Source organism: Prionailurus bengalensis, chromosome E4, assembly GCF_016509475.1.
Source record: "Prionailurus bengalensis isolate Pbe53 chromosome E4, Fcat_Pben_1.1_paternal_pri, whole genome shotgun sequence".
NCBI classification, from domain to species: domain Eukaryota; kingdom Metazoa; phylum Chordata; class Mammalia; order Carnivora; family Felidae; genus Prionailurus; species Prionailurus bengalensis.
Window position 1 is genome coordinate 12180787 of NC_057360.1, and position 24589 is coordinate 12205375.

Below are 24589 nucleotides of genomic sequence, written 5' to 3' on the forward strand. Positions count from 1 at the left end.
AGAGTCTCATTCCAGTTGGCCTTTAGTACACAATGTCTCTGAGGAAGGCAGACATTTGTCTTCTAGGGAATAGTATATAATGAGGAAATTGGGTAATTTATCAAACTGTATATACTCTTGGTTTTATATCCATGAAAAAGAACTTGTTTGTTAAGACAATGTTTTTGAAAATATTGCAAAGTATATATAATTGGCAAATGGATATTTACTTATAAATTATACTGCAGGGGTCTGACAATATACTACTCAATTTCCAGATACAACCTCCTGAACTGAATTTTGCCTTCCTTATTACTGTGGTCAGTCTAGATAGTTGGCTTTTTTCACGTCCATGGGTGATGACAACCTTGTCATGTAATTGGAGCAAAAATATGATGGATGTTATCTCAGTAGGTATTAAAATCTTTGCAATAGAAACATTTAACTGGCTAGTTTCTAAAGGGCTCTTATTTGCTCACAAGTAAACGGTATCATACTGTTTTCACCACACAGGGTTATGTTTCATGAGAGAAAGGTGGATGTTGACAGCTTCTTTTAAACTCTGGACAGAAGTATCCAAAGACGTTTGCATTCGAGCTGTCTTCTTTTTAGCATAAGATAAATTCCGAAATACTGTCTCATTCATGAATAGCTATGCACCCTGATGGGCCCAGATGCTGTGGAACAAATGGTTTATTAGCAGAAATTATATATTCCCCGGAGCAAAGGCCTGAAAAATATGGTGGATTCATCAGCATATAAGACCCTTTAAAGCCAGGAGATGACATTTTATTCAAGAAAAATATTGCTGAGTTTTTGCTGTGTGTCAGGTGCTGTTTTAATCACTGGGGATTCATTAATGAACAAACTAATAAATATCCACCCTCAGCCTGTCGGAAGGCAACTAAGAAGGAGTGACGTAGCATATGAAATACTGTATGTGCTCTGGAGAGAAAGAAAGCAAGGGTGGGAAAGAGAGAATGTGTATGTGGTACAGTTTTAAACGGGTTATTGGCAGTGGCGTCCTCACCAAGGTGAGCTGTGAGTAAAATCCTGAAGCTGAGAGAGCAAGCCATGCAGGTATCTGGGGGAAGCGTCCTGCACTCGGGGGAAATCGTAAGCCTGATCCCTCTTGAGAGCGTGTCTGATACATGGAGGGAAGCCAGTAGAGCTAACACACCGGTAGTGGGGCTTTCCGGGCCATTGTAAGGACTTCAGCCTTTACTCCGAAGGAAATGAGAAGCTGTTGGAAGCATTTGAACAAAGGAGTGACATGACCTAACGTGGATTAGTATGTGCTCACGGGGACAGAATTAAGGAAACCTGACGTTAAGAATAGTGAATATTGGAGGGCCTGGATGGTGCAGTTGGTTAAGTGTCTGACTCTTGATTTTGGCTCAGGTCATGATCTCACGGTTCATCGGGCTTCCTGCTGACAGCGTGGAGCCTGCTTGGGATTCTCTCTCTCCCCTCCCTTCTACCCCTCCCCTACTCATTCGTGCTCTCTCTCAAAATATATAAAGAAGAGTGAATGTACTCTACTGAGATTTTCCTCTAATAAGGTTTGGTTCTTTGTAGGACAAAATTCTGCCCAACCTGTCTTCTATTTTTGCCTTACTGTTAGCTGACGGGAACTGGATACTAGAACAACATACGTTAGAGGCGTTTACTCAGTTTGCCCAGGTAATTATAAGACCAACCTATCATAGTGACCTCCAAAACAGTTTAATATTTGCAATATTCTAAAACGTTCTAGAAACATTTATTGAGCTACCTTTGATCTTGGTCATTAAAATTTTCTGCTGGAGGAAGTATTGTTAACGATCTATTTTACAGGATCTAAAAATGAAGCATAGAGAAATGAAGGGACTTTCCTAAGGTCAGGGGTGGTAACAACCAGAACCGAGCATTCAGACCAGGCCTACTAACTCGGACACTGTCTTCCAGACAGTATTTTTGAGTTTGAAATGAGTAACACGTTTCATCTCAAACTATCGTAGGAGTTAGGGAGATAAACACAGAGCCCCGCGAGCTCAGGTCCATGGAGAAGGTGAGCCTTCTTGCCTGTCGCTGTGCAGTCACGCCTGTGCTCATAAGGGGCCCAGAGACCGGGCAGAGGTGACTAAAGCTCACAGTGCCGTGCCCGTGCAGAACGCTGCGTTGTCCTGAGGCGCCCTGAAGGGACTGTGAGCTGACGGTCTTCTGAGTGTCCTCGGAGAGTTTTCTTTTAAAATGCATTCTTAAGTTGCTCTTAAAACTCATGTATTTGTCTTTGCAAGTTGTTGAAATATATTAAAATCGATCTCGTTTATCAATCTTTTGATAGGGAACAAATCATGAAGAGATAGTCCCACAGTGTCTCAGTTCCGAAGAAACCAAGAACAAAGTTGTATCCTTTCTGGAGAAGGTATTTATTTATGTAGATCAAAATAGTGGGATCACGTATTTTGTCATTTTTTAAAATTGTATGATTGTAACCGACTTAAGTATCTTCTTAAATTGTTCATAGTGCTCAGCACACAGGTGGCACAAGTTAAACAGCCGGGGCCAGATGACAGGTCAGAGACCGGGCGGAGTCGCTGTGAGTTCAGGCAGTGAGAGGACCGAGCGACCCCGAACGTTACCCTCCTAGATTCGCATGGAGAACCGGGGGCCTGAGAGGCCGCGTTTACTCCTCTCATTTACGTAGAATTTTACACGGCTTTCCTGCGCCAACAAAGACCTAGTTTTCCAAACTGTGACATTTCTAAAGCTGTTTTTAATAGTTAGAACCCAACTGTTGAGTCATTTGGCTCCCATGTCTGTGCACACCTTGGAACTTCTATGGGGGCAGTTCTGGGGCATAAGGGGCTAATTGCAACACCAGCAGAACATTAAGCCACAGATTTAGAAGACCAGAGAAAGTGCATTATGCACAACTACTGATTTTTTTTTGTACCACGCCCATTATTAAACTGGGCCATGTGGCTGTTTATACGCACGTATACCTCACACATCAACTGGTGAAGTATGTGTGTACATGTTGTTTTTACCAGTTTCTCACCCTGTACAATGAAGGTTCGCAGACTATCAGTTTTTCCTGGAAAGAAGACACTTCGGCTTTTCTGTAGGGAAGAACACTGGAGAGTGATTTTATCCAAATCACACGAAGATGGTGCATTTACAGATGAGTTCACCTTCCAAAACCTGCCTAGCTCACAGGCTAAGCCAGAATAGTTTAATACTGGGTGCTTACACACACATGCACGGCGTCTTCTCATTTTCTGAGTATCACAGCATTTTCTGTTAGAGAATGCTTGGTGTTTACTTGATTTTTCACGATTTGTGGCAGACTGGGTTTGTAGATGAAACCGCGGCTGCCAGGGTGGAACGTGTGAAACAGGAAAAAGCCATTTTCTGGGAACGCTTTGCTAACGTCGCTGTAGAAGAAGCAAAGTGGTCATCTTTACAGGTATGGACTTTATAGTATGGGTCAAGCTTTAAGAGAAATTCTGCCCTTCTTACTGATAAAAGTGAAAAAAAAAAAACCAGGATGGTTCCTGGCCTCCTGTTGAATATCAAAATATCACATCGGGGCACCTGGGTGGCTTAGTCGGTTAAGCGACCAACTTTGGCTCAAGTCATGATCTCACAGTTTGTGGGTTCGAGCCCCCATTGGCTCTGTGCTGACAGCTCAGAGCCTGGAGACTGCTTTAGATCCTATGTCTCCCTCTCTCTCTCTGTCCCTCTCCCACTCAAGTGCTCTCTCTCTCTCAAAAATAAGCATTTTTAAAATATAATCAAATAGATCTAGAAATGTAAAATTCTGTTTTACAGTAGCTGCTCTTTTAAAAATCACATTTCTTCTTTCCTAGCAGGCTCCACACTGTCAGCACAGAGCCTGGTGTGGGGTTTGAACCCACGAACTGTGAGATCATGACCTGAGCCGAAACCAAGAGTTGGACATATAACCAAATTGAGCCTCCCAGGCACCCTTGCAAATAAGTTTTAACATCATACTATCCCTACTCTTTCAACAGGACTTTCAATTGTTTGTAGTAACTTTTGGGAAAGTTCTGTATTTGTTATCAGTGAAGTGACAAACAGTAGTTTCTGAACCACGGAAAACCAATGAACTCACCTTCCAAAATGCTTAGGCTGATCCCTTGCTTCATTCATCAACCCAGCCGGATAATTCTGGGCAGTGTCTAGAAATCACATCTACCTATTAAAAGGCAGAAATCTGATACCCCTAAGGATATTCAGAATATTGTTTTGAGCACTGATATACACATGCATATAGAATCGCAGTCCAAATGAACGATATTCTGGTGAGTTTAGTTGTAACTTTTGTAAAAAGAAAAGTTTGTTTATAACTAGTTTTCAGGAAAGACTTAGTTTTACAGATTTCAAGCCTGAAAGTTACATATCAGTGTAAATAAGCCCCCAAGAATTTATTATGACCATGGGGCCCTGGATGACTCAGTTGGGTGTCCGACTCTTGGTTTGGCTCAGGTCACGACCTCATGGTTTGTGAGTTCAAGCCCCACATTGGGCTCTGCACTGACTTACGGAGTCTGGGATTCTCTCTCTGCCCTTCCCCTGCTTGTGCATGTTTTTTTTTTTTTTCTCTCTCGAATTTATTATGACCTTCCTTAGGAAGGCCGTGATCATAAAAGGTGGCTCAGCCCCAGTTCCCACCCCAGTGCGGTGATGCTAAAAGCCTGACAGTTTCTGGAATTGGCCGTAAAAGTTTCCGAAAGACCGCAGCTCTCATTTATAAACTTAGCATTAAAAAGTAAACTGGAACCATTTAGAAAATTCATACTTGGGGCTTATTTGTCAGGACAGATTGCAAGATAATCCCAAAGAAACTCACTGGAAATGACTGGATGAGGCAGGCGTTTCTCTTACTTTCCTTGGGCCCTAATGTTAGTGGAACTAACCAGAAATGCCTTCCCAGAGTTTTCTAGGTGATTGCAGGGGTGGTGGTTCCCTCCTCCCCTGGTGAACCAATGACTAGATAAAATTAGCACATAAAACTTCACAGTTTCAGAACTCCAGAAAGAAAGTTCTTTATCATCTTTGAGATGGGTATCATGTCATTACTTATCGCAGGTTTTTCTCATTTGCCAGCCTTGTGCAAAAAGGGCCCGTCGTGAGCTCCCTGCGGAAGAAGAGTGTGGGTCAGCACTACAGGCGGCGTCCGTGGCCTTGGAGGCGGTGGAGCTATTACTCCAGAAGTCTCCTGCTCCAGACTGGCTTGTAGTGAAACTGGAGATGCTCCAAGAAAGGATGGATAGGCTAAAACGACTTGTACTCTCAGGTGGCCCCTGAACGGACTGAACCGACCCCCCCCCCCCCCAATCATCTTTGTCAGCCTGCTCTGTGTTTTGTAAATGAATGCACTGATGGAACTATGCGTTTTCTAGCACATATAAAACAACTTTTGTAAAGTTGAATCTAGTGAAAATAGTCTTTATTGGACATTTATTTAGAGAACAGGTCGAGGGGGGAGGTTTCTCATGAAGAGCTTTGGTACAACGTGATACATGTGGAACAGTCAGGAACTGCCCAGGTCCCCACAGGGCCCCTCACTCGTACATCTGTAAACAAATAAATAAGCTGCCTAAGGAAACCTCAGCAATCTAAAATCATTTATATACTTTATAGCTAAAACTTTTTCAGTAAGTTGTATCTCGTAGTAAAGCTTACTCTTCTGTTAAAGAAATGGCACAGAATTAAGCTAATCAGCTTGAATTTTTGTATTTATTTTCTTTACCTCTGGAATTGTCCTGGAAAACAAGCAGTGAATTCAACCTTTCCACGGCTGCTTGCCCTTCACAGAAACTGGCCTCGGGCAGACGCGCTCAGGCCCCTCCACAGGACCGGTGCCGGGGCGCCCGCCGCCACTCGGGGGCTCACGCTTCAGTTGGCACAGGCGGGGAAAATGGTGCTTCTGGGTTTTCCGGTCTGCAGAGCCCGCTTTTGAGGTATTAGTTGGATTTTTTAAAGAAATCCTTTGCCCTGAAGTTCCGCCTGTTGTCACCAGTTGTGATCTTCCCAGTTCAGCTCCCCTTCGTCTCCCCAGCCTTCGGACTCTCCCTGCAGCAAGATAAAGCAAACCAAGGGCAGCCTGCTGAAACCAGTCATTTTTGAATCGAAAGGAAAGGAGCCTAACGCTTGCCTTTCGACACCAGAACAGACGTCCTTGTGCTCAGTACACTCCCTCCCTCCCTGTGAACAGGAAGCTGAGGGGAGGGTCGCTTTGGTTCCAGAGTCATAAAGCCGCAGCTTTGTAAGATAACCTCCTGAGGACCGTATCAATCCAAAATCAATCTGAAGACACCCTATTCTTGGCTTAATCCCTCTCCCCATAAAGAGATTATCCTGGTCATGACCAGTGGCCAGTTAAACACTTTGCTGAGCACGCTACATCCTTCTGGGGAAGGAAAGCCCTCGGGTACCGGAACTGCCCGTATCCTCATTTTAAGCAGCTGAGCGCGTCAGTCGCTTCCCTCCCTGGGAAAACGGCAGGCGTGACAAACGAGACCGGGCAACCGGCACGGACGAGGACACCCTGACGCTAGCGACGCGATTTACCGATCCTCACCTCGGTAAGGTCTGCTGCAGCGAATTTCGAGGAAAACTGCATCACTGGTGGGACGTCATCCTTGCCGGAAACCATCATTTCTGTCCTCAGTTCAGGCAAAATGAGAATAGCAGCCGAAGGCTTAATTTCTGGGATCATATCCGCAAACCAGTCCAACTCTGGATCTCGTACTGGCTTCTTTTTCACTTGAATGGTGAACTCCTCTCCTAAACCCAGTTCAGATGGAACCTTAAGGCGTCCTTCTGGTGACACTTTTGGGGGCTCGGTGTGGCCTGGGTCATCCCTGCTTGGCGCAAGACCGGCCTTCTGGCACAGGCCGGGTTTCGAAGGCTTGGGCTCTTCAGTGAGTGAAAACAAGGCAGGAATGGGCTCAGGTCCCCCCGCGGCCCCAGGTCTCACAGCGGGGACTCCTCCTCCTGCGTTTGTTTCACTGTCTAAGCTGCTGGGCTCAAAGTCATCCCATGACGCCTCCTCCGTGTTCAAGTTAGGGAGCGGGGACGTGGAGGCATCGCGGGGTTCCGCGGGACCAATCTGTATGCTGACAGCTTTGTTTTCAGGCTCCTCCGGCTCGCTCCAGTCGGGCCACTCCTCAGACTTCTTAGAACTTGATGGGAAGTTTTCACGGTCTCCTGAGGTACTTTTCACGTCGGAGAGTCCGTTCATGGGGAATTTGATAGGCTGAGAATATTGATCACCTGTGGGGATAAGTACAAAAGTTACCCTCATAAAATGTTAAGAGCAAGCCATATATTTAGGAAAAGGTTAACACGCACACAAGGTCTGGCTCTCATTTCATAGAAATATCCAGGCTACTAAACTGTAGCTACAAAAGAGAATCCCCGCAGAACGTAACAGAACTAAGTTACTCAAATGCTTAACCCGAACTCTGAGGGAAGCACACCAAGCAGCAGGCGGAGCGTCCGATCCTTTCCCAGATGTTCAACGTTTGTTGGCGTAACTGTCTATAAACAGAGAAAGGTTCTAAGCCAGGCAGTGTCACCCCCAAAAAGTGTCATGTGCTCAACCGGACATACCCTCATTTTAAAGAGATTTCTCAAACGTGGGCAAGGCCGTGGAGTCTGGTGCAACGCGGCCGGACGCTACTCCTAACGCTTTCCCAAACGTAACCACGCCACTCTGTCTCTCACAGAAAACCTACTGCCATCTAACAAAACTGTCCTCCTCGGACCCAATTTGGAGAATGCTGCACCGAAGACCCGTCACCAGCTCTCCTCACCAGTCACGAAGAAATGGTCGGTAGGTACCCTGTAGTCCAGGAAAAGCAGATGAGACCCCAGCTGACTACAAAGTCCGAAGTGATACGAGAAATCAGCCTCAGTATTCCCAAGGTGCCCTTAATTTTCAGAATTTAAAACTTAATACTCAGGAAAACATTCATCCAAACAGTGGAAAAGCTACATAAATTGAGTATTTCTCCCTGTCTGCGTAAGAGTATTGGAACAATCGCTCTGCACATGCTTCTTGCTGCTGGGCGTGCTGCCAGAAAAACCCCAGAGGAGGGCTTCTCCAAGATTGGCGCATCTGAGCCTGCTGGCTACAGATGACGACGTACATGGGACAGTATAAAGATACATAAAAACTCCCCAAAGTAAAAGGGCTAAGAAATTGCTTCTTGTTCTAACAGGGTAGGTGGGCAACAGTTAAGAGAAATGGGTGTATTTAACACAGACAAAAGAGAAGTTGCAGGAAGAGAGCATCTTCAAATATCTGAAGAAACACCTGTTACGGAATGGACGCCTGTCCTCCGGGTGTTTACGGATGGGCTGAGTGTCTAAGTGGCGGTAAGGGACTCGAAAGGATTCAAGAGCTAGCTGAGAAGCTGGATTAGACAGAACCTTTAGGATACCTGCTTATAAGAGTTAACGGCTCTTGAACACTTTGGTGATTTAAAACCATAACTGGGGGCGCCTGGGTGGCGCTGTCGGTTAAGCGTCCGACTTCAGCCAGGTCACCATCTCATGGTCTGTGAGTTCGAGCCCCGCGTCAGGCTCTGGGCTGATGGCTCAGAGCCTGGAGCCTGTTTCCGATTCTGTGTCTCCCTCTCTCTCTGCCCCTCCCCCGTTCATGCTCTGTCTCTCTCTCTGTCCCAAAAATAAATAAAAAACGTTGAAAAAAAAAATTAAAAAAAAAAAAAATAAAACCATAATTGATTCTACTAAGAATAAAAGTCCGAGAGTACAAGAACGCCAGCGTGAATGTACTTAATGCTACAAAACTATACAGTTAAAATTGGTAAATTTTATGCTATAGACATTTAACTTCCAATTGGGGAAAAAAATTGTTTCCAGAAAATGCTGTCTTTAACAGTTTACCTAAAAGTTCATACTCCACAGTGGACATTGGTCAAAAAGTTTCCAGCAAAATTTTTGGCTTAGTACTTCCTCTTCCCGGAAGGGCCTGGGGTAAGTCATCACAGTGAGGCCTGCCGGGCCCTGCAGGGTCTGACCTCTACAAGCCCAGCACATTCTTGCTTGCTTCTGCTACCATCCTCCCCGCGAGGGCCTACCAGTATCTCTTACCAATGTTCCCTCCTCCAATTCTCTTCCCTTTTCATAAATCTCACTATTATCCCATATTCTTAAGTCTGACCATATAGGTAAACTGCAAGGGAGCAGAAGGAGGAAAAAAAAAGTCCAAGGGTACCCTCCTATGGACATGCTCCTCCCCAGCATTCCCCCATGTTGTTCAGAAGAAGGTCCACTCTTAACTATAAACTTGAAATGCGTCAAAAAATGAAATGCAGGCAGTCACCAGGGCTCGGCAGCCATCTTGGATGAAGAGCTTAGCTAAGTCACTGAAAGTCTTTAGAAAAATCTATTTTAATAAAAATTCATCCCGGGGCACCTGAGTGGCTCAGTCGGTTAAGCGGCCGACTTCGGCTCAGGTCATGATCTCGCGGTCTGTGAGTTCTAGCCCCGTGTCGGGCTCTGGGCTGACAGCTCAGAGCCTGGAGCCTGGTTCGGATTCTGTGTCTCCCTCTCTCTGACCCTCCCCTGTTCATGCTCTGTCTCTCCCTGTCTCGAAAATAAGTAAAACATTAAAAAAAATTAAAAAAAAAATTCATCTGTTCTACTTTGGTGCATTTTTGGTTTCTTACTAAGATTATAGGTCAACAGTTTATAGAAAGTCCACAATTAGGAAACTGCATCCAATAAATAAAACAGATTGGAGTGGGGACTCAACATGCAACAGAGCTGCCCTCGGAGACTGATGCCCCCAGCCTTATCCCAAAACTGCATCCCAAAACCCTTCCTCCCTTACAGATTCCTCTGGTATGAAATATAAATAAATCTCTCATTTGCTGTTTGGTGTACTCTGCTTGAAAACAAAAAACAAAACTACCTGGTACCACACAGACTCCATTCACTCAACGTGCTCCAAAATATCTTAGTCAGTGAGGGAGCAGCTTCGTCACCCTCTTCGAGTTCCTGACTGACAATGATTTCATCAGCACCAAGAAGAGTTGGACCTATCAAAACCTCAGGAAGCCAGCGTTGCTTTAAAAACCCTCCTGGAGCCACAAGGAGATACCACCTCCCCCGTCAGAATGGCTAAAATGAACAACTCAGGAAACAACAGATGTTGGCGAGGATGCGGAGAAAGGGGAAGCCCTCTTGCACCGCTAGTGGGAATGCAAACTGGTGCAGTGCTCTGGAGGTGCCTCAAAAAGCTGAAGATAGAACCACCCTACAATCCAGCACCTGCACTACTAGGTTATTTATCCAAAAGACACAAAAATGCTGACTCAAAGGGGCACATGCACCTCCATGTTTACAGCAGCGCTATCGACAATGGCCAAAGTATGGGAAGAGTCTTAAATGTCTATCGACTGATGAATGGATAAAGAAGGTGTAGTAAATATATACAACGGAATATTACTCAGCGATCAGAAGAATGAAATCTTTTTGGAACTAAACTATGCTAAGTGAAATAAGAGAAAGGCAAATATCATATGATTCCACTCGTGGAATTTAAGAAATAAAACAGATGAACATAGGGAAGGGAAGGGAAGGAAAAATAAGATAAAAACAGAAAGGGAGACAAACCATTAGAGACTCTTCAATACAGAGAACAAACAGGGTTGCTGCCAGGGTGTTGGGTGGGGGGAGGGGCTAAATGGGTGATGGGCATGAAGGATGGCACTTGTTGGGATGAGCACTGGGTGTTCTATGTAAGTGATGAATCACTAAATTCTCTTCCTGAAATTATCATTATACCGTATGTTAACTAACTTGGATTTGAATTTAAAAATTAAAAAAATAATTAAATAAAATAAATAAAATAAAAGAAAAAAAATTAAAAAAATAAAAAAATAAAATAAAATAAAATATAAAATAAAATAAAATAAAATAAAATAAAATATTCTCCTGGCATGAGAATTAGAGAAAAGTCTATCTGATAGTTCTTTTCTACTGTAACGGTTTCTGTGCTAATTCACCATCCGTGAGAACTGAATCAGAGATCCGTGTTTCCTAACAAGGTCACCATCCTATTCAGGGTTGTATCAAGGAGCAAAGAAGCAATGCCGTTGATACAAAATTTTTATTCTTGACTTTTTACAACCTATAAAGACCAGCAATTATTGCTACGTGCCATGTAATATCCAATTGGAATATGCCAGAAATAAGTATTTCTTGAAGTTCTTAAAAATCAACAGCTACTTACCTAAGAGGCCATCAAAATCAAAAGGACTTAAATATCTAGTGTTGTTTAGAGCTGCTACAACTTTTAGAAACTGACAGAGGGTATCCATAAAATTTTAAATATATTCTTTGACCCAGTAAGTCTACTTGTGGGACCTTATACTCTAGCAATAAAAGGCAAACTACATCAAGATACAAGTACAAGGACATCTACTGCAGCAATGTAGTGGTTAAAAATCCAGAAATGAAAGCAATATCCATCAACAGGGAAATCACTAAATGAAATGTATTCAATGAAATATTAGGCAGCTGTCAAAAAAGTGACATTTCTACATATTGACCTGGAGACAAGTCCCTGAAAAGGCACTACACGAAAAAATTAAGTTGTAGAATTGGGCACAGTATTTTCTCATTGTTTTGTTAAAAAATCTGATACGTGGGTGTGTGTGTGTATACACAGATACCCGTGTATCTTTATGGGCCTAAGAAAAGGAAGAAAAGATTCCCACCAAACTATTAAAATTGATTACCTTATACACCCAGAAGGAACCGGGAGAGGGAAATTATGTTTTCTTTACAGTTGTCTCTATCCTCTGACTGAAGACAACCCACCTGCCTTACTTGTATAATGTTAAAAATTTCATTAAAACAACAATATTTAAAACAAAAAGCCCATTTAATCATTCTTACCTTCTGGGGAAAGGTCCACCATTTTAGTAAAACTTGGGGCAGTGCGTTTGAAGATCTTGGTTCTTTCACCTCCCACAACCACCTCTGGTCCAAGTAAGGACACCAGCACTGCTAGGCTATGAAGAGTAATTGCCACAATGGAATCACTGGTATCACGCAGGCCCAGCAAGACCTAGGAGTAAATCAGGTGGTAAGTGCACAGGACCACACGGCCTGTCTTTTTCCCCATAAACCAGCACCTGGGCTGCAATCAGACCGCGCTTGTTCAGATGACTTCATTTCTTACACGCGTGCTCCGAGTCAGCAGCTGTCAAACTACTGGTGGGCAAGGCCCAATAGGTTCCCCTCCCAATCAATCACAGACCCACACGTTGTAGAAAACAATAAAAGCAAAAATAAATCTATTGGAAATCGCATAAAATTATTGTGTTGAATTGCTATGAAAGGTTCTAAGCTTGTTCATGATGCCTGTTAGCTCCCGCCCCAGGACCAAAGGCAGCTGAGTGCTCTGGAGATCTCCAGTCTCTTAAGCCGACAGCACCCAGTACTCCCAGGAGGACTCCAGCAAATACCAACCAGGCCTGACTCTGCTCAGTGTCAGATCGGCTAAGACGGGGTGTTCAGGGTAGTACTGCTGTAGAGGATTTTCCAAATTCTTGGGAGAATCTAAATGCTCCAATCAAAAGACACCGAGTGACAAGAGTCCATAACTGTGGCAGAGGGGCTAACTGCAGACACCTAGACTGACCAATTGTTTAATTTTTCTAGTTTCTAGTTTCCTCATTTATCTAAGATCAAGACTTCCAGCAAGACTAAGATGATGTTCAGGTCCAATGCTAACAAATCAGGCACGTTCTCAGAACAAAGCTGTACAAATAAAGTGTTTCTTTCACAAATGATGAGAATTCCATCAAGTAGGCTAACTGTACAATAACAAACCACCCAAGCCACAAACCTCAGTCATCCTCAAGCCTCTCCTCTCTCGTGAGCAGCTGCGTCCTACCCTTCTACCCTTTATATGTCCCTCTCCCATGACCACCGTCATATGTCCCCCAGACATTGCCTTCTCTTAGCTGGACTATTCTGACAGCCTCCTACCTCCTCTCCCCTCCTCCAGTCCATCTTCCACACTGCTACCAAAAGGAACTTTCTAGCGCATAAAAATCGGCCAGGCTATTCCCCTACATAGGACAGAACTCCAGTGAGAGTCTTCGCGGTCTTTCACACGCTGAAAACCTATGCATTCTTTGACCTCAGCTCAGGGCCAATTCTGAGACGTAGGAGGACTCCTCTCAGAGGGAGGATGCTTCGTCCCTCGTCTATATGTTCAGAGACAACTACATCAGGGTAACAATTACTGCTGCAAATGGAAGCACCAAGTGCCATGTTGTGCTGCTTGGCCCTAAAGCCGGCCGGGCCCCCCGTGGTCCCCCAGTATCCATGCCCTATGCAAACCCACTCTTAATGAACCTCAGCTGACTTCTGTGACTCGCTCGAACCAGGAGAACATAACAGAAGTGACACTGTCCACTCCTAACCTATGCCTCCAGAAGGCTGCCCTGGCACTTCTGGTAGCCCCGGGCAGCCCTGTAAGGAGTCCACCTCCCTCGCTGGAGATGGGACGAAGGGGCACAGAGGCCCCGAGACATCCTGAGACCACGTGGAGAGAGAGGCCCAGCCATCCCCTTCAAGGTGTCAAGGAACCGTTTTGCGTGCGTCAGCCTCAATGCGCCCCAGGGAACTGCTCATCAGCTGACATCATGTGGAGCAACAGAATTCCCAACCTGAGCCCAGTCAGTGCAAAGAATTCTGAGGAAAAAAATGACTTTTGGGGCACGTGCATGGCTCAGTCGGTTACGCATCCGACTTCAGCTCAGGTCATGATCTCATGATTCATGAGTTCCAGCCCCACGTCGGGCTCTGTGCTGACAGCTCAGAGCCTGCAGCCTGCTTCGTATTCTGTGTTTCCCTCTCTCTCTGCCATTCCTCTGCTCATGCTCTGTCTCTCCCTCTCAAAAATGAGTAAATGTTAAAAAAATTTTTTTAAATAAAAAAATGTTTTAGGTACTAAGTTTTGGGGTGGTTGTACAGCAACAGGTGACAAACACCTATCTTTCCCACCTCCCAGCTCCTTGAAAGCAAGGTGTGTTATATACCCCTATGGCCCCAGGACCTATGCACAAGACCTGGCATAAAACCAGGCCTTACAAATAATTTATAAATAAATTAATCTCATAGGAAAACAAATTATTTGAAAGATACCACATGGCTGACAAAATCTTTTAAAACCTCATACTGAGGGAGGGGCCAAGATGACGGAACAGCAAGGAAAGTTTTTTTGTGTGTCTCTTGTCCCTGAAATGCAGCCAGATTAACATTAAACATCTTGCACACCTAGAAAACCGATTTGAGGGTTAACAAAACGATACGCACAACCTGAACCACAGAACTCAGCAGGTACATGATGCAGAGAGGTGAGCTGGGGGAGAGAGACGCCGCAGAGGGCAGGGAGCTGTTTTTGCTTGTGGAGAGAAGAGGAAGAGTACACAAGGGACTGAACAAAAAAGGGGAGAAAGGAGAGGGTTTAAATTCCATTAAGACTCTAAAAAGGGGGAGCGCAGAGTCTGAGGCTCCACAGCTCAATACCTGGCGGTGCTGTGGTGGGAAGGGCGAATCCCCAGGGGCAGAGAGTGTGGCCCGAGGATGCCACGGGCCACAGAAGGAGAGGTGGTTCCCCTGCTGGGAGGACATTTGGTAGAGGCTGTGTGGCCCCCACACAGGCAAAGGTGCCACCGGACCCTGGAGAACCACATTCACTGGAACAAGGATGATAAGGGGGAAGCCTGGTGCCAGATGTGCGTTGTGATTTTCCATAATCACCGAAACGCTGCTACACAATCACGTGAACTTTTTCTGGGGCAGGTGGGCACCCGGCCATTGCTTGGTGAGACCCTCCCCCGGAGGGTCAGAACAGGTCAAAGCCGAAGTCCCTCAGAAGTGAGGGGATGGGAAACACAGCCACCATCTGAGATAAAACTCAGGAGGAGGTGCCGCTTGGCAGCCTGATGGCTTGGTCAAGAACAGTATAAAAGCGGGGAGTGGACAGAAGTTGGAGACAAATGAGGCTTGATTGCCAGTCGGGAAGAACACAGAGTTCTGATACTAGAGACAGGGTGAGACCGGGTAGCTGGGTTATGCCATTTTCATCTGACCCGCACATGCGCATACATGCCTACGTGCACCAAAACAATCCTCCCCAGTAAGTGAAGCAGTGCCACCTAGTGGAGAATGGGGCCGTTACACTAAGCCCTGCTCAAAAGGCAACTACACATTTGAGGAACAACAAGAATCTCTCCGCCTGCTTAGTTTATGCACTACAAACTTCACAGTTTGACTTTTAGGGGAAACCGATGTAATTTCAATCATATTTCAGTCTGTTCACTGATCCATCTATTCAATTTTTTTTCTTATTTTTGAATAAAGACAAAACATTTATTTTTGTTTTCCATTTTTATTAAAAAGATTTTTAACTTTTTTCTACTACGTTTTTAAAAATTTTTTAAATTCTATTTTACTTTCATCATTTCATTTTATTCTATTTCATTGTATTCATTATATCTAATTTTCAAACGTTTTCTTTTTTTTTTCTTTTTTCCTTTTTCTTTTCTTTTCCTTTTTTCTTGAATCTACCAAGCTCCTTTAAACAACCAGACCGGGGCGCCTGGGTGGCGCAGTCGGTTAAGCGTCCGACTTCAGCCAGGTCACGATCTTGCGGTCCGTGAGTTCGAGCCCCGCGTCAGGCTCTGGGCTGATGGCTCAGAGCCTGGAGCCTGTTTCCGATTCTGTGTCTCCCTCTGTCTCTGCCCCACCCCTGTTCATGCTCTGTCTCTCTCTGTCCCAAAAATAAATAAACGTTGAAAAAAAAAAAAAAAAAAAATTTAAACAACCAGACCAAAATACACTTAGGATCTAGCATTATTTGATTTTTTTGTGTTGTTTTTACTTAAAATTTTTTTTTTTTACTGATTCCTTTTCTTCCTTCAAAATGATGAAATGAAGGAATTTACCCCAAAAGAAAGAATAGGAAGAAATGACAACCAGGGACTTAATCAACAAAGATACCAGCAAGATGTCCGAACCAGGATTTAGAATCACGATAATAAGAATACTAGCTGGGGTTTAAAACAGATTAGAATCCCTTTCTGCAGAGATAACAGCAGTAAAAGCTAGTCAGGATGAAACAAAAAATGCTATAACTGAGCTGCAATCTTGAATGGCTGCCACGGTGGCAAGGATGGATGAAGTAGAGCAGAGAATCAGTGAGATAGAGGACAAACTTATGGAAAACAATGAAACAGAAAAAAGAGGGAGACTAAGGCAAAAAAGCAAAATTTAAGAATTAGAGAATTAGCTACAAGGTTTATGTGAGCAAATCATAGAGGAAAACTTTCCTAAACTGGGGAAAGACACAGACATCAAAATCCAGGGAACACAAAGGGCTCCCATTAGATTCAACAAAAAACTAACCATCAACAAGGCATATCATAATCAAATTCACAAAATACTCATACAAGGAAAGAATCATGAAAGCAGCAAGGGAAAAAAAAAAAGTCCTTAACTTACAAGGGAAGACAGATCAGGTTTGCAGCAGACCTATCCACAAAAACTTGGCAGGCCAGAGAGGAGTGGCAGGATATATTCAATGTGCTGAATTGGAAAAATTTGCAGCCAAGAATTCTTTATCCAGCAAGGCTGTCAGTCAAAACAGGAGAGATAAAACATGTCCCAGACAAACAAATATTAAAGGAGTCTGTGACCACTAAACCAGCCCTGCAAGAAATTTTGAGGAGCATTTTTGAAGGGAAAAAAGATGAAACAAAAAACAAAAACAAACAAACAAACCAAAAAGACCAAAAACAACAGACTAGAAAGGACTAGAGAACACCACCAGAAACTCCAACTCTGAACACAACGTAACGGCAATAAGTTCATATCTTTCAGTACTCACTCTAAATGTCAGTGGACTAAATGCTCCAATCAAAAGACACAGGGTAACAGAATGGATAAGAAAACAAGACCCATCTATATGCTGTTTACAAGACACCCACTTTAGACCTAAAGACACCTTCAGATTGAAAGTAAGGGGATAGAGAACCATCTATCATGCTAATGGTCGCCAAAAGAAAGCTGGAGTAGCCATACTTATATCAGAAAATCTAGACGTTAAAATAAAGACTGTAACAAGAAATGAAGAAGGGCATTATATCATCAAGGAGCCTATCCACCAAGATCTAACAATTGTAAACATTTATGCTCCAAATGTGGCAGCAAACAAATACATAAATCAATTAATCACAAACATAAAGAAACTCATTGATAATAATACCATAAAAATAGGGGACTTCAATACCCCACTTACAACAATGGACAGATAATCTAAACAGAAAATCAAAAAGGAAATAATGGCTTTGAATGACACACTGGACCAGATGGACTTAACAGATATATTCAGAACATTTCATCCTAAAGCAGTGGAATACACATTCTTCTCCAGTGCACATGGAACGTTCTCCAGAATAGACCACATACTGGGACACATTTCAGCCTCAACAAATACAAAAAGATCGACATCATACCATACATATTTTCAGACCGCAACGCTATGAAACTTGAAATCAACCACAAGAAAAAATGTGGAAAGATAACAAATACTTGGAGACTAAAGAACATGCTACTAAAGAATGAATGGGCTAACCAAGAAGTTGAAGAGGAAATTAAAAAGTACATGGAAGCCAATGAAAATGGTAACACCACAGCCCAAAACCTCTGGGACACAGCAAAGGCGGTCAGAAGAGGGTAGTATATAGCAATCCAGGCCTTCCTAAAGAAGGAAGAAAGGTCTCAGATATGCAAACTAACCTTACACCTAAAAGAGCTAGAAAAAGAACAGTAAATAAAACCCCAAACCAGTAGAAGACGGGAAATAATAAAGATTAGAACAGAAATCAATGTTATCGAAAAAGAAAACAAAACAAACAAACAAAAAAGAAAACAGTAGACCAGATCAATGAAACCAGGAGCTGGTTCTTTAAAAAAATTAACAAAATTGATAAACCCCTAGCCAGTTTGATCAAAAAGAAAAAGGAACCAAATAAATGAAATCAAGAATGAAAGAGGAGAGATCACAACACAGCAGAAATACAAACAATAATAACAGAATATTATGAGCAATTATACACCAATAAAATGGGTAATCTGGAAGAAATGAACAAATTCCTAGAAATATATACACTACCAAAACTGAAACAGGAAGGAATAGAAAATGTGGACAGACCCATAACCAGTCAGGAAATCGAACTAGTAATCAAAAATCTCCCAAAAAACAAGAGTCCGGGGCCAAATGGCTTTCCAAAGGAATCCTACCAAACATTTAAAGAAGAGTTAACACCTACTCTCTTGAAGCTGTTCCAAAAAAATAGAAATGGAAGGAAAACTTCCAAACTTTTTCTATGGAGCCAGCATTACCTTGATTCCAAAACCAGACAAAGACCCCACTAAAAAGGAGAACTACAGACCAATTTCCCTGATGAACATGGATGCAAAAATCCTCAACAAGGTATTAGCCAACCGGATCCGACAATACATTAAAAAATTATTTAGGGGCGCCTGGGTGGCGCAGTCGGTTGAGCGTCTGACTTCAGCCAGGTCACGATCTCGCGGTCCGTGAGTTCGAGCCCCGCGTCAGGCTCTGGGCTGATGGCTGGGAGCCTGGAGCCTGCTTCCGATTCTGTGTCTCCCTCTCTCTCTGCCCCTCCCCCGTTCATGCTCTGTCTCTCTCTGTCCCAAAAATAGATAAAACGTTAAAAAAAATTTTTAAAAAAATTATTTACCACGACCAATTGGGATTTATACCTGGGATGCAGGGCTGGTTCAATATTTGCAAAACAATCAATGTGATACATCACATCAATAAAAGAAAGGACAATAACCACATGATCCTCTCAATAGATGCAGAGAAAGCATTCAACAAAATATAGCATCCTTTCTTGATAAAAACCCTCAAGAAAGTAGGGACAGAAGGATCATACCTCAAGATCATAAATGCCATATATGAAAAACCCAATGCTAATATCATCCTCAATGGGAAGAGAAACTGAGAACTTTTCCCTTAAGGTTAGGAACAAGACAGGGATGTCCACTCTCACCACTGTTATTCAACATAGTACTGGAAGTCTTAGCCTCAGCAATCAGAGAACACAAAGGAATAAAAGGCATCCAAATTGGCCAGAAGGAAGTCAAACTTTAACTCTTCGCAGGTGACATGATACTCTATATGGAAAACCCTTAAGATTCCACCAAAAAACTGCTAGAACTGATCCATATTCAGCAAAGTTGCAGGATATAAAATCAATGCGCAGAAATCGGTTGCATTCCTATACACCAAGAATGAAGCAACAGAAAGAGAAATCAAGGAATTGATCCCATTTACAGTTGCACCAAAACCCTTAAGATACCTAGGAATAAATCTAACCGAAGAGGTGAAAAATCTACATACTGAAAACTATAGAAAGCTTATGAAAGAAATTGAAGAAGACACAAAAAAAATGGAAAAAGATTCCATGCTCCTGGATAGGAAGAACAAATATCGTTAAAATGTCAATACTACCCAAAGCAATCTACATATTCAATGCAATACCTCTCAAAATAACACCAGCATTCTTCACAGAGCTAGAACAAACAATGCTAAAATTTGTATGGAACCAGAAAAAACCCGAATAGCCAAAGCAATCTTGAAAAAGAAAACTGAAGCTGGAGGCATCACAGGCCCGGACTTCAAGCTGTATTACAAAGCTATAATCATCGAGACAGTATGATACTGGCACAAAAACAGACACTCAACTCAATGGAACAGAACAGAGAACCCACAAGTGGACCATCAAATGTGTGGCCAACTAATATTGGACAAAGCAGGAAAGAATATCCAATGGAATAAAGACAGTCTCTTCAGCAAAAGGTGCTGGGGAAACTGGACAGCGACATGCAGAAAAATGAACCTGGACCACTTTCTCACACCAGACACGAAAATAAACTCAAAATGGATAAAGAACCTAAACATAAGACAGAAAGCCATCAAAATCCTAGAGGAGAAACCTCTTTGACCTTGGCCACAGCAACTTCTTACTCAACACGTCTCCAGAGGCAAGGGAAACAAAAGCAAAAATGAACTACTGGGACCTCATCAAAATAAAAAGCTTCTGCACAGCGAAAGAAATAATCAGCAAAACCGAAAGGCAACTGACAGAATGGGAGAAGACATATGCAAATGACATATCAGATAAAGGGTTAGTATCCAAAATCTATAAAGAACTTATCAAACTTAACACCCAAAAAACAATCCAGTGAAGAAATGGGCAAAAGAAATGAATAGGCACTTCTCCAAAGAAGATATGCAGATGGCCAACTGACACATGAAAAAATGCTCAACTTCACTCATCATCAGGGAAATACAAATCAAAACCACCATGAGATACCCCCTCACACCTGTCAGAATGGCTAATATTAACAACTCAGGCAACAACAGATGTTGGCGAGGATGCGGAGAAAGAGGATCTCTTTTGAACTGCTGGTGGGAAGGCAAACTGATGCAGCCACTCTGGAAAACAGTATGGAGGTTCCTCAAAAAATTAAAAATAGAGCTACCCTATGACCCAGCAATTGCACTACTAGGTATTTATCCAAGGGATACAGGTGTGCTGTTTCGAAGGGACACAGGCACCCCCATGTTTACAGCAGCACTATCGACAATAGCCAAAGTATGGAAAGCGCCCAAATGTCCATCGATGGATGAATGGATAAAGAAGATGTGGTATATACATACACTGGAGTATTACTTGGCAATCAAAAAGAATGAAATCTTGCCATTTGCAACTATGTGGATGAAACTAGAGAGTATTATGCTAAGCGAAATAGTCAGAAAAAGACAAATATCATATGATTTCATTCATATAAGGGATTTAAGATAAAAAACAGATGAACATACAGGAAGGGAAGCAAAACTAATATAAAAACAGGCAGGGGGACAAAACAGAAGAGACTCATAAATATGGAGAACGAACTGAGGGTTGCTGCAGGGGTTGTGGGAGGGGGGATGGGCTAAATGGATAAGGGATAAGGGGCATTAAGGAATCTACTCCTGAAATCACTGTTGCACTATATGCTAACTTGGCTATAAATTAAAAAAATAAAGAAATAAAGAACTCCTACTGAGTCAAACATTATCTCCTAAAAGTTCGCAGCGACCCAGAATATGACCTTAAAATGAGGTCATCCTGGGTTAGAGTGGGCCCTAAGTCCCATGAAGCAGACGGGCCTGAGTTACGAGCCAAGACACAGCAGGGACCGGCCGGAGTCAAGCTGACACCTGGAGTTCAGACCGGCCTCCAGACCCAGGAGAGAACTTCTACTGCTTTAAGCCATGCAGTTTGGGGTCATTTGTTAGGTGAGCCATGGCAAACCGACATAAACCGGAGCCCCAGAGTGGGTGACTCATTACCTGGTTCCCCAGAGGCTGATAGACAGTCTGAAAACCACTGGTAGGAATAAACTCATCTTCCTCTCGGTTATAATTTAATTTGTTTATGGTATTTAATTATGGACACGTATACTTTCTGTCACAAAACATCCACAAAGGGTTCTTGGTCCCTTCCCCAAGGGATCACACCTGGGCGGCTCAGCCGGTTAAGCGTCTGTCTCTTGACCTCAGCTCAGGTCCCGATCTCAGTTTGTGAGTTCGAGCTCCACATCGGGCTCTGCGCTGGAAGTGCAGAGCCTGCTTGGGATTGTCTCTCCCTCTCTCTCTGCCCCTCCCCTGCTTGTGCTCCCTCTCTCTCTCTCTCTCTCTCTCTCTCTCTCTCAAAATAAATAAATAAACTTAAAAAAACAAACAAACAAAAGAATTAGCAAACAGAACTACGGTTTTTCCCAGCTTAAGACCAAACACCTTAGTTTAATCGATCTGCCTATGTGAATGGGATGGGAACGCAGTCTGAATTTCAGCCCTGGGTATCCGAGGAGCTTTCCAACCCAACGGGGGCCTCCCGACCCCCTAACCTATCACCTCAGCGCTGCGAACCCGCCCCCTCCTTTCAGCCCCCAAACCAGCAGCGGCCGTCCAGCCTGCGCCCGCCGGCCGTCTCTGACCTGTGGCAGGATGACTTTCTTCAGCTGCTCCGGAGTGAAGTGCTCCACGTAGGCCTCCAGGTGAGACAGCAGCACCATCCGCACGTGCTCCTCGTGCACCTCAAACAGCTGCAGCAGCACAGGGATCACCCGCGACCGGAACAGGGCCGGCGACAGCAGGCAAGGCACTTCTCCCCGCGCGCTGTCTACCCCGCGGTCAGAGGCGGTTCCGCGTGAAGAAGCAAATGGTCATTTCAGCGGAAGGAGCATGAAGGATAATTTAGAAACTGAGCCCAGAGCTTCCCACACATTCTAGGCCCCAAAGCAAAGGACACCTTTCTGGGTGACTCAGATTACTCAAGGGTCAACGACCTTAAACACGCTCTGCCTTGTGAAATACTGTGCCACGCTGAACCTGCAACAGAGAAAGCTGGCGTATTTTAAGGGACTCCTGAATCAGTAACTCTCTATACATCTGTGTTTAACCAGTGAGGAATTTCATATACTAGGGTAGATCAAGGACCGTGGCTGCAATTTCATCTGCAGAACCAGGAGATGTTAAATATCACAACGGGATTTGGTGCCGGGCGGTCCTCTCTTCCTGCCAGTTATGGTAGCGGTGATCAGAGATCGCCGTCACAATCGTGTGGGGGCCTTTACAAATAAATAAATACATATACAGTCCTGCCCCGGCTGTCCCACCATCAGTGGATCGGCCATACAGGCACATTTTTAAAAAGGTCCCCAGGTGATTCAGAAGCACACCGCCATCTAAGATCTACTGAGTGAAGGGATGGCAGCTGGGAAGAAAAACTCCGGGACCTGAGACGGATGTCATGTGTGTCAGCTACAGTTGAACTGAAAACAGACACAGAAACAAAAACCCTCAGGGAATAACAAAGGCTGTAACAAAATTCTATGCTGTAAAACAGTTACCTATGCTGCTGCTTTGTTGGGTGGAGATCTTTTAAGAAAATAAATTCTGAAAATAAATTCTCTAACCTGGTACGTTCCCATCTACCGTGCTTATGAAGTTATCGAGTATCAGAATAATAACCTTAACTGCACATTCAGAAAAAAACTGAAGCTCCAGGTAGGAAAGTCATCTCCCGCCTTTCAGTCTTTCCACTGAAAATATAAAATAAGTGGGTTGCTCTTGGGAAGCCAGAAGGCACAGGCCTAGGTGCGCCTGGGTGGCTCAGTCAGTTGAGTGTCCAGCTCTTGATTTCAGCTCAGCTCATGATCCCAGGGTCACGGATTGAGCCCCGTGTCGGGCTCTGCGCTGAGCGTGAAGCCTGCTTAAGGTTCTCTTCCCTCTGCCCCTCCCCCGTTTACACTCTAAAAAAAAAAAAAAAATTAAAGGGGCGCCTGGGTGGCTCAGTCAGTTAAGGTTCTGACTTCAGCTCAGGTCATGATTTCACGGTCCATGAGTTTGAGCCCCACACTGGGCTCTCTGCTGTCAGCACAGAGCCCGCCTCAGATCTTCTGTTCCCCTCTCTCTCTGCTGTGCCCCACTCACGTGCGTGCTCTCAAAAATAAACGTTAAAAAAATACATTAAAAAAAAAAGAAGGCACAGGCCTAACTGCAAATGCAAAAGCCCTGTGAGCACGTACGCCTTATCTTAAAACTTCGTGTGCGTTGCATACTTGAATCTTACGTGTTTGTGTGTGTGTGTGTATGTGTAGATGTATGGTTTTTCCAAAATACCACCTTCTACAATAAATCTGACTCTCCAAGAAGATGCTCCTTATTTACTCCGTGGGCTCTGGTACCCAGGTTTGAGTCAAGATAATCACCTCAGGGACCAATGACTCTTTTGGAGCCATACTCTAACTACACCATGCAGTAATCTCAGTCTGCTCAAATAAGGACTAATAACGCCCGAACTCCTTAATTACCAATAATCCTTTGAAAAAAATTCACCTTTTTTGGGGCCAAGCAGATGAGGCAGAAAACTCTTAACGGCTACTGGCTCTGCAAACACCAACTGATTAAGCAGAAGAGGCACCAACCGCGAGGCGATCAACTCCTCGGACAAGCAGCTGACTCTGTCCAGCAGGAATCTGAGGGGAAAGAAGAAAAGCCTGGGCAGCCGGTGGTGCCACTGTATCCACTTCCTCATCCAGTGTAGACACACGCAGCCCTCCCCTACTTCAGTCAGAGGGAGGCACGGGGAAACGTGGCCAGAGGAGGTGAACGGCCAATGCAGGGGATCTAAGAAAAAAACTCAGGGGGCGCGAGACAAGGCCACCAGCGCGCACACAAGGTCCCATCCACGCTACGAAGGATGCAGGATGTTAGATTATCTGAAGTTTCCATAGGAAACAAAATTCAGGCTTTTCTTACTAACTCCCTAAGATCACACCCGTCAAAGCCCTCTGTCAAGAACACACAGGTAATTGGGGGGGGGGGGGGGGACAGTATCACGGCCGCTGCACAGCCACCCTGCGCGGACGGTCCTGCTCCTGCTGCGCGGGGAGGCCG

General features: G+C 44.0%; 2 protein-coding genes across 7 annotated transcripts in view; one reads left to right on the forward strand and one right to left on the reverse strand.

Moving 5' to 3' along the window:
* CE4H1orf112 (chromosome E4 C1orf112 homolog) overlaps positions 1 to 5420 on the forward strand; it is a 45302-nt gene extending 39882 nt beyond the window's left edge. For all 3 annotated transcript variants that reach the window (XM_043568542.1, XM_043568543.1, XM_043568544.1), the window contains 4 exons: positions 1558 to 1662; positions 2306 to 2386; positions 3311 to 3430; positions 5095 to 5420. In XM_043568542.1, coding sequence (XP_043424477.1) covers positions 1558 to 1662; positions 2306 to 2386; positions 3311 to 3430; positions 5095 to 5295 — 507 coding nt within the window. In that variant the 3' untranslated portion in view covers positions 5296 to 5420. The remainder of the gene's footprint in view (positions 1 to 1557; positions 1663 to 2305; positions 2387 to 3310; positions 3431 to 5094) is intronic.
* The window catches only part of SCYL3 (SCY1 like pseudokinase 3), a 43134-nt gene continuing 23965 nt past the window's right edge, over positions 5421 to 24589 (reverse strand). For all 4 annotated transcript variants that reach the window (XM_043568547.1, XM_043568545.1, XM_043568549.1 and 1 more), the window contains 5 exons: positions 24029 to 24168; positions 22126 to 22310; positions 11926 to 12097; positions 6572 to 7266; positions 5421 to 6063 (listed from right to left, as the gene is read on the reverse strand). In XM_043568547.1, coding sequence (XP_043424482.1) covers positions 6004 to 6063; positions 6572 to 7266; positions 11926 to 12097; positions 22126 to 22310; positions 24029 to 24168 — 1252 coding nt within the window. In that variant the 3' untranslated portion in view covers positions 5421 to 6003. The remainder of the gene's footprint in view (positions 6064 to 6571; positions 7267 to 11925; positions 12098 to 22125; positions 22311 to 24028; positions 24169 to 24589) is intronic.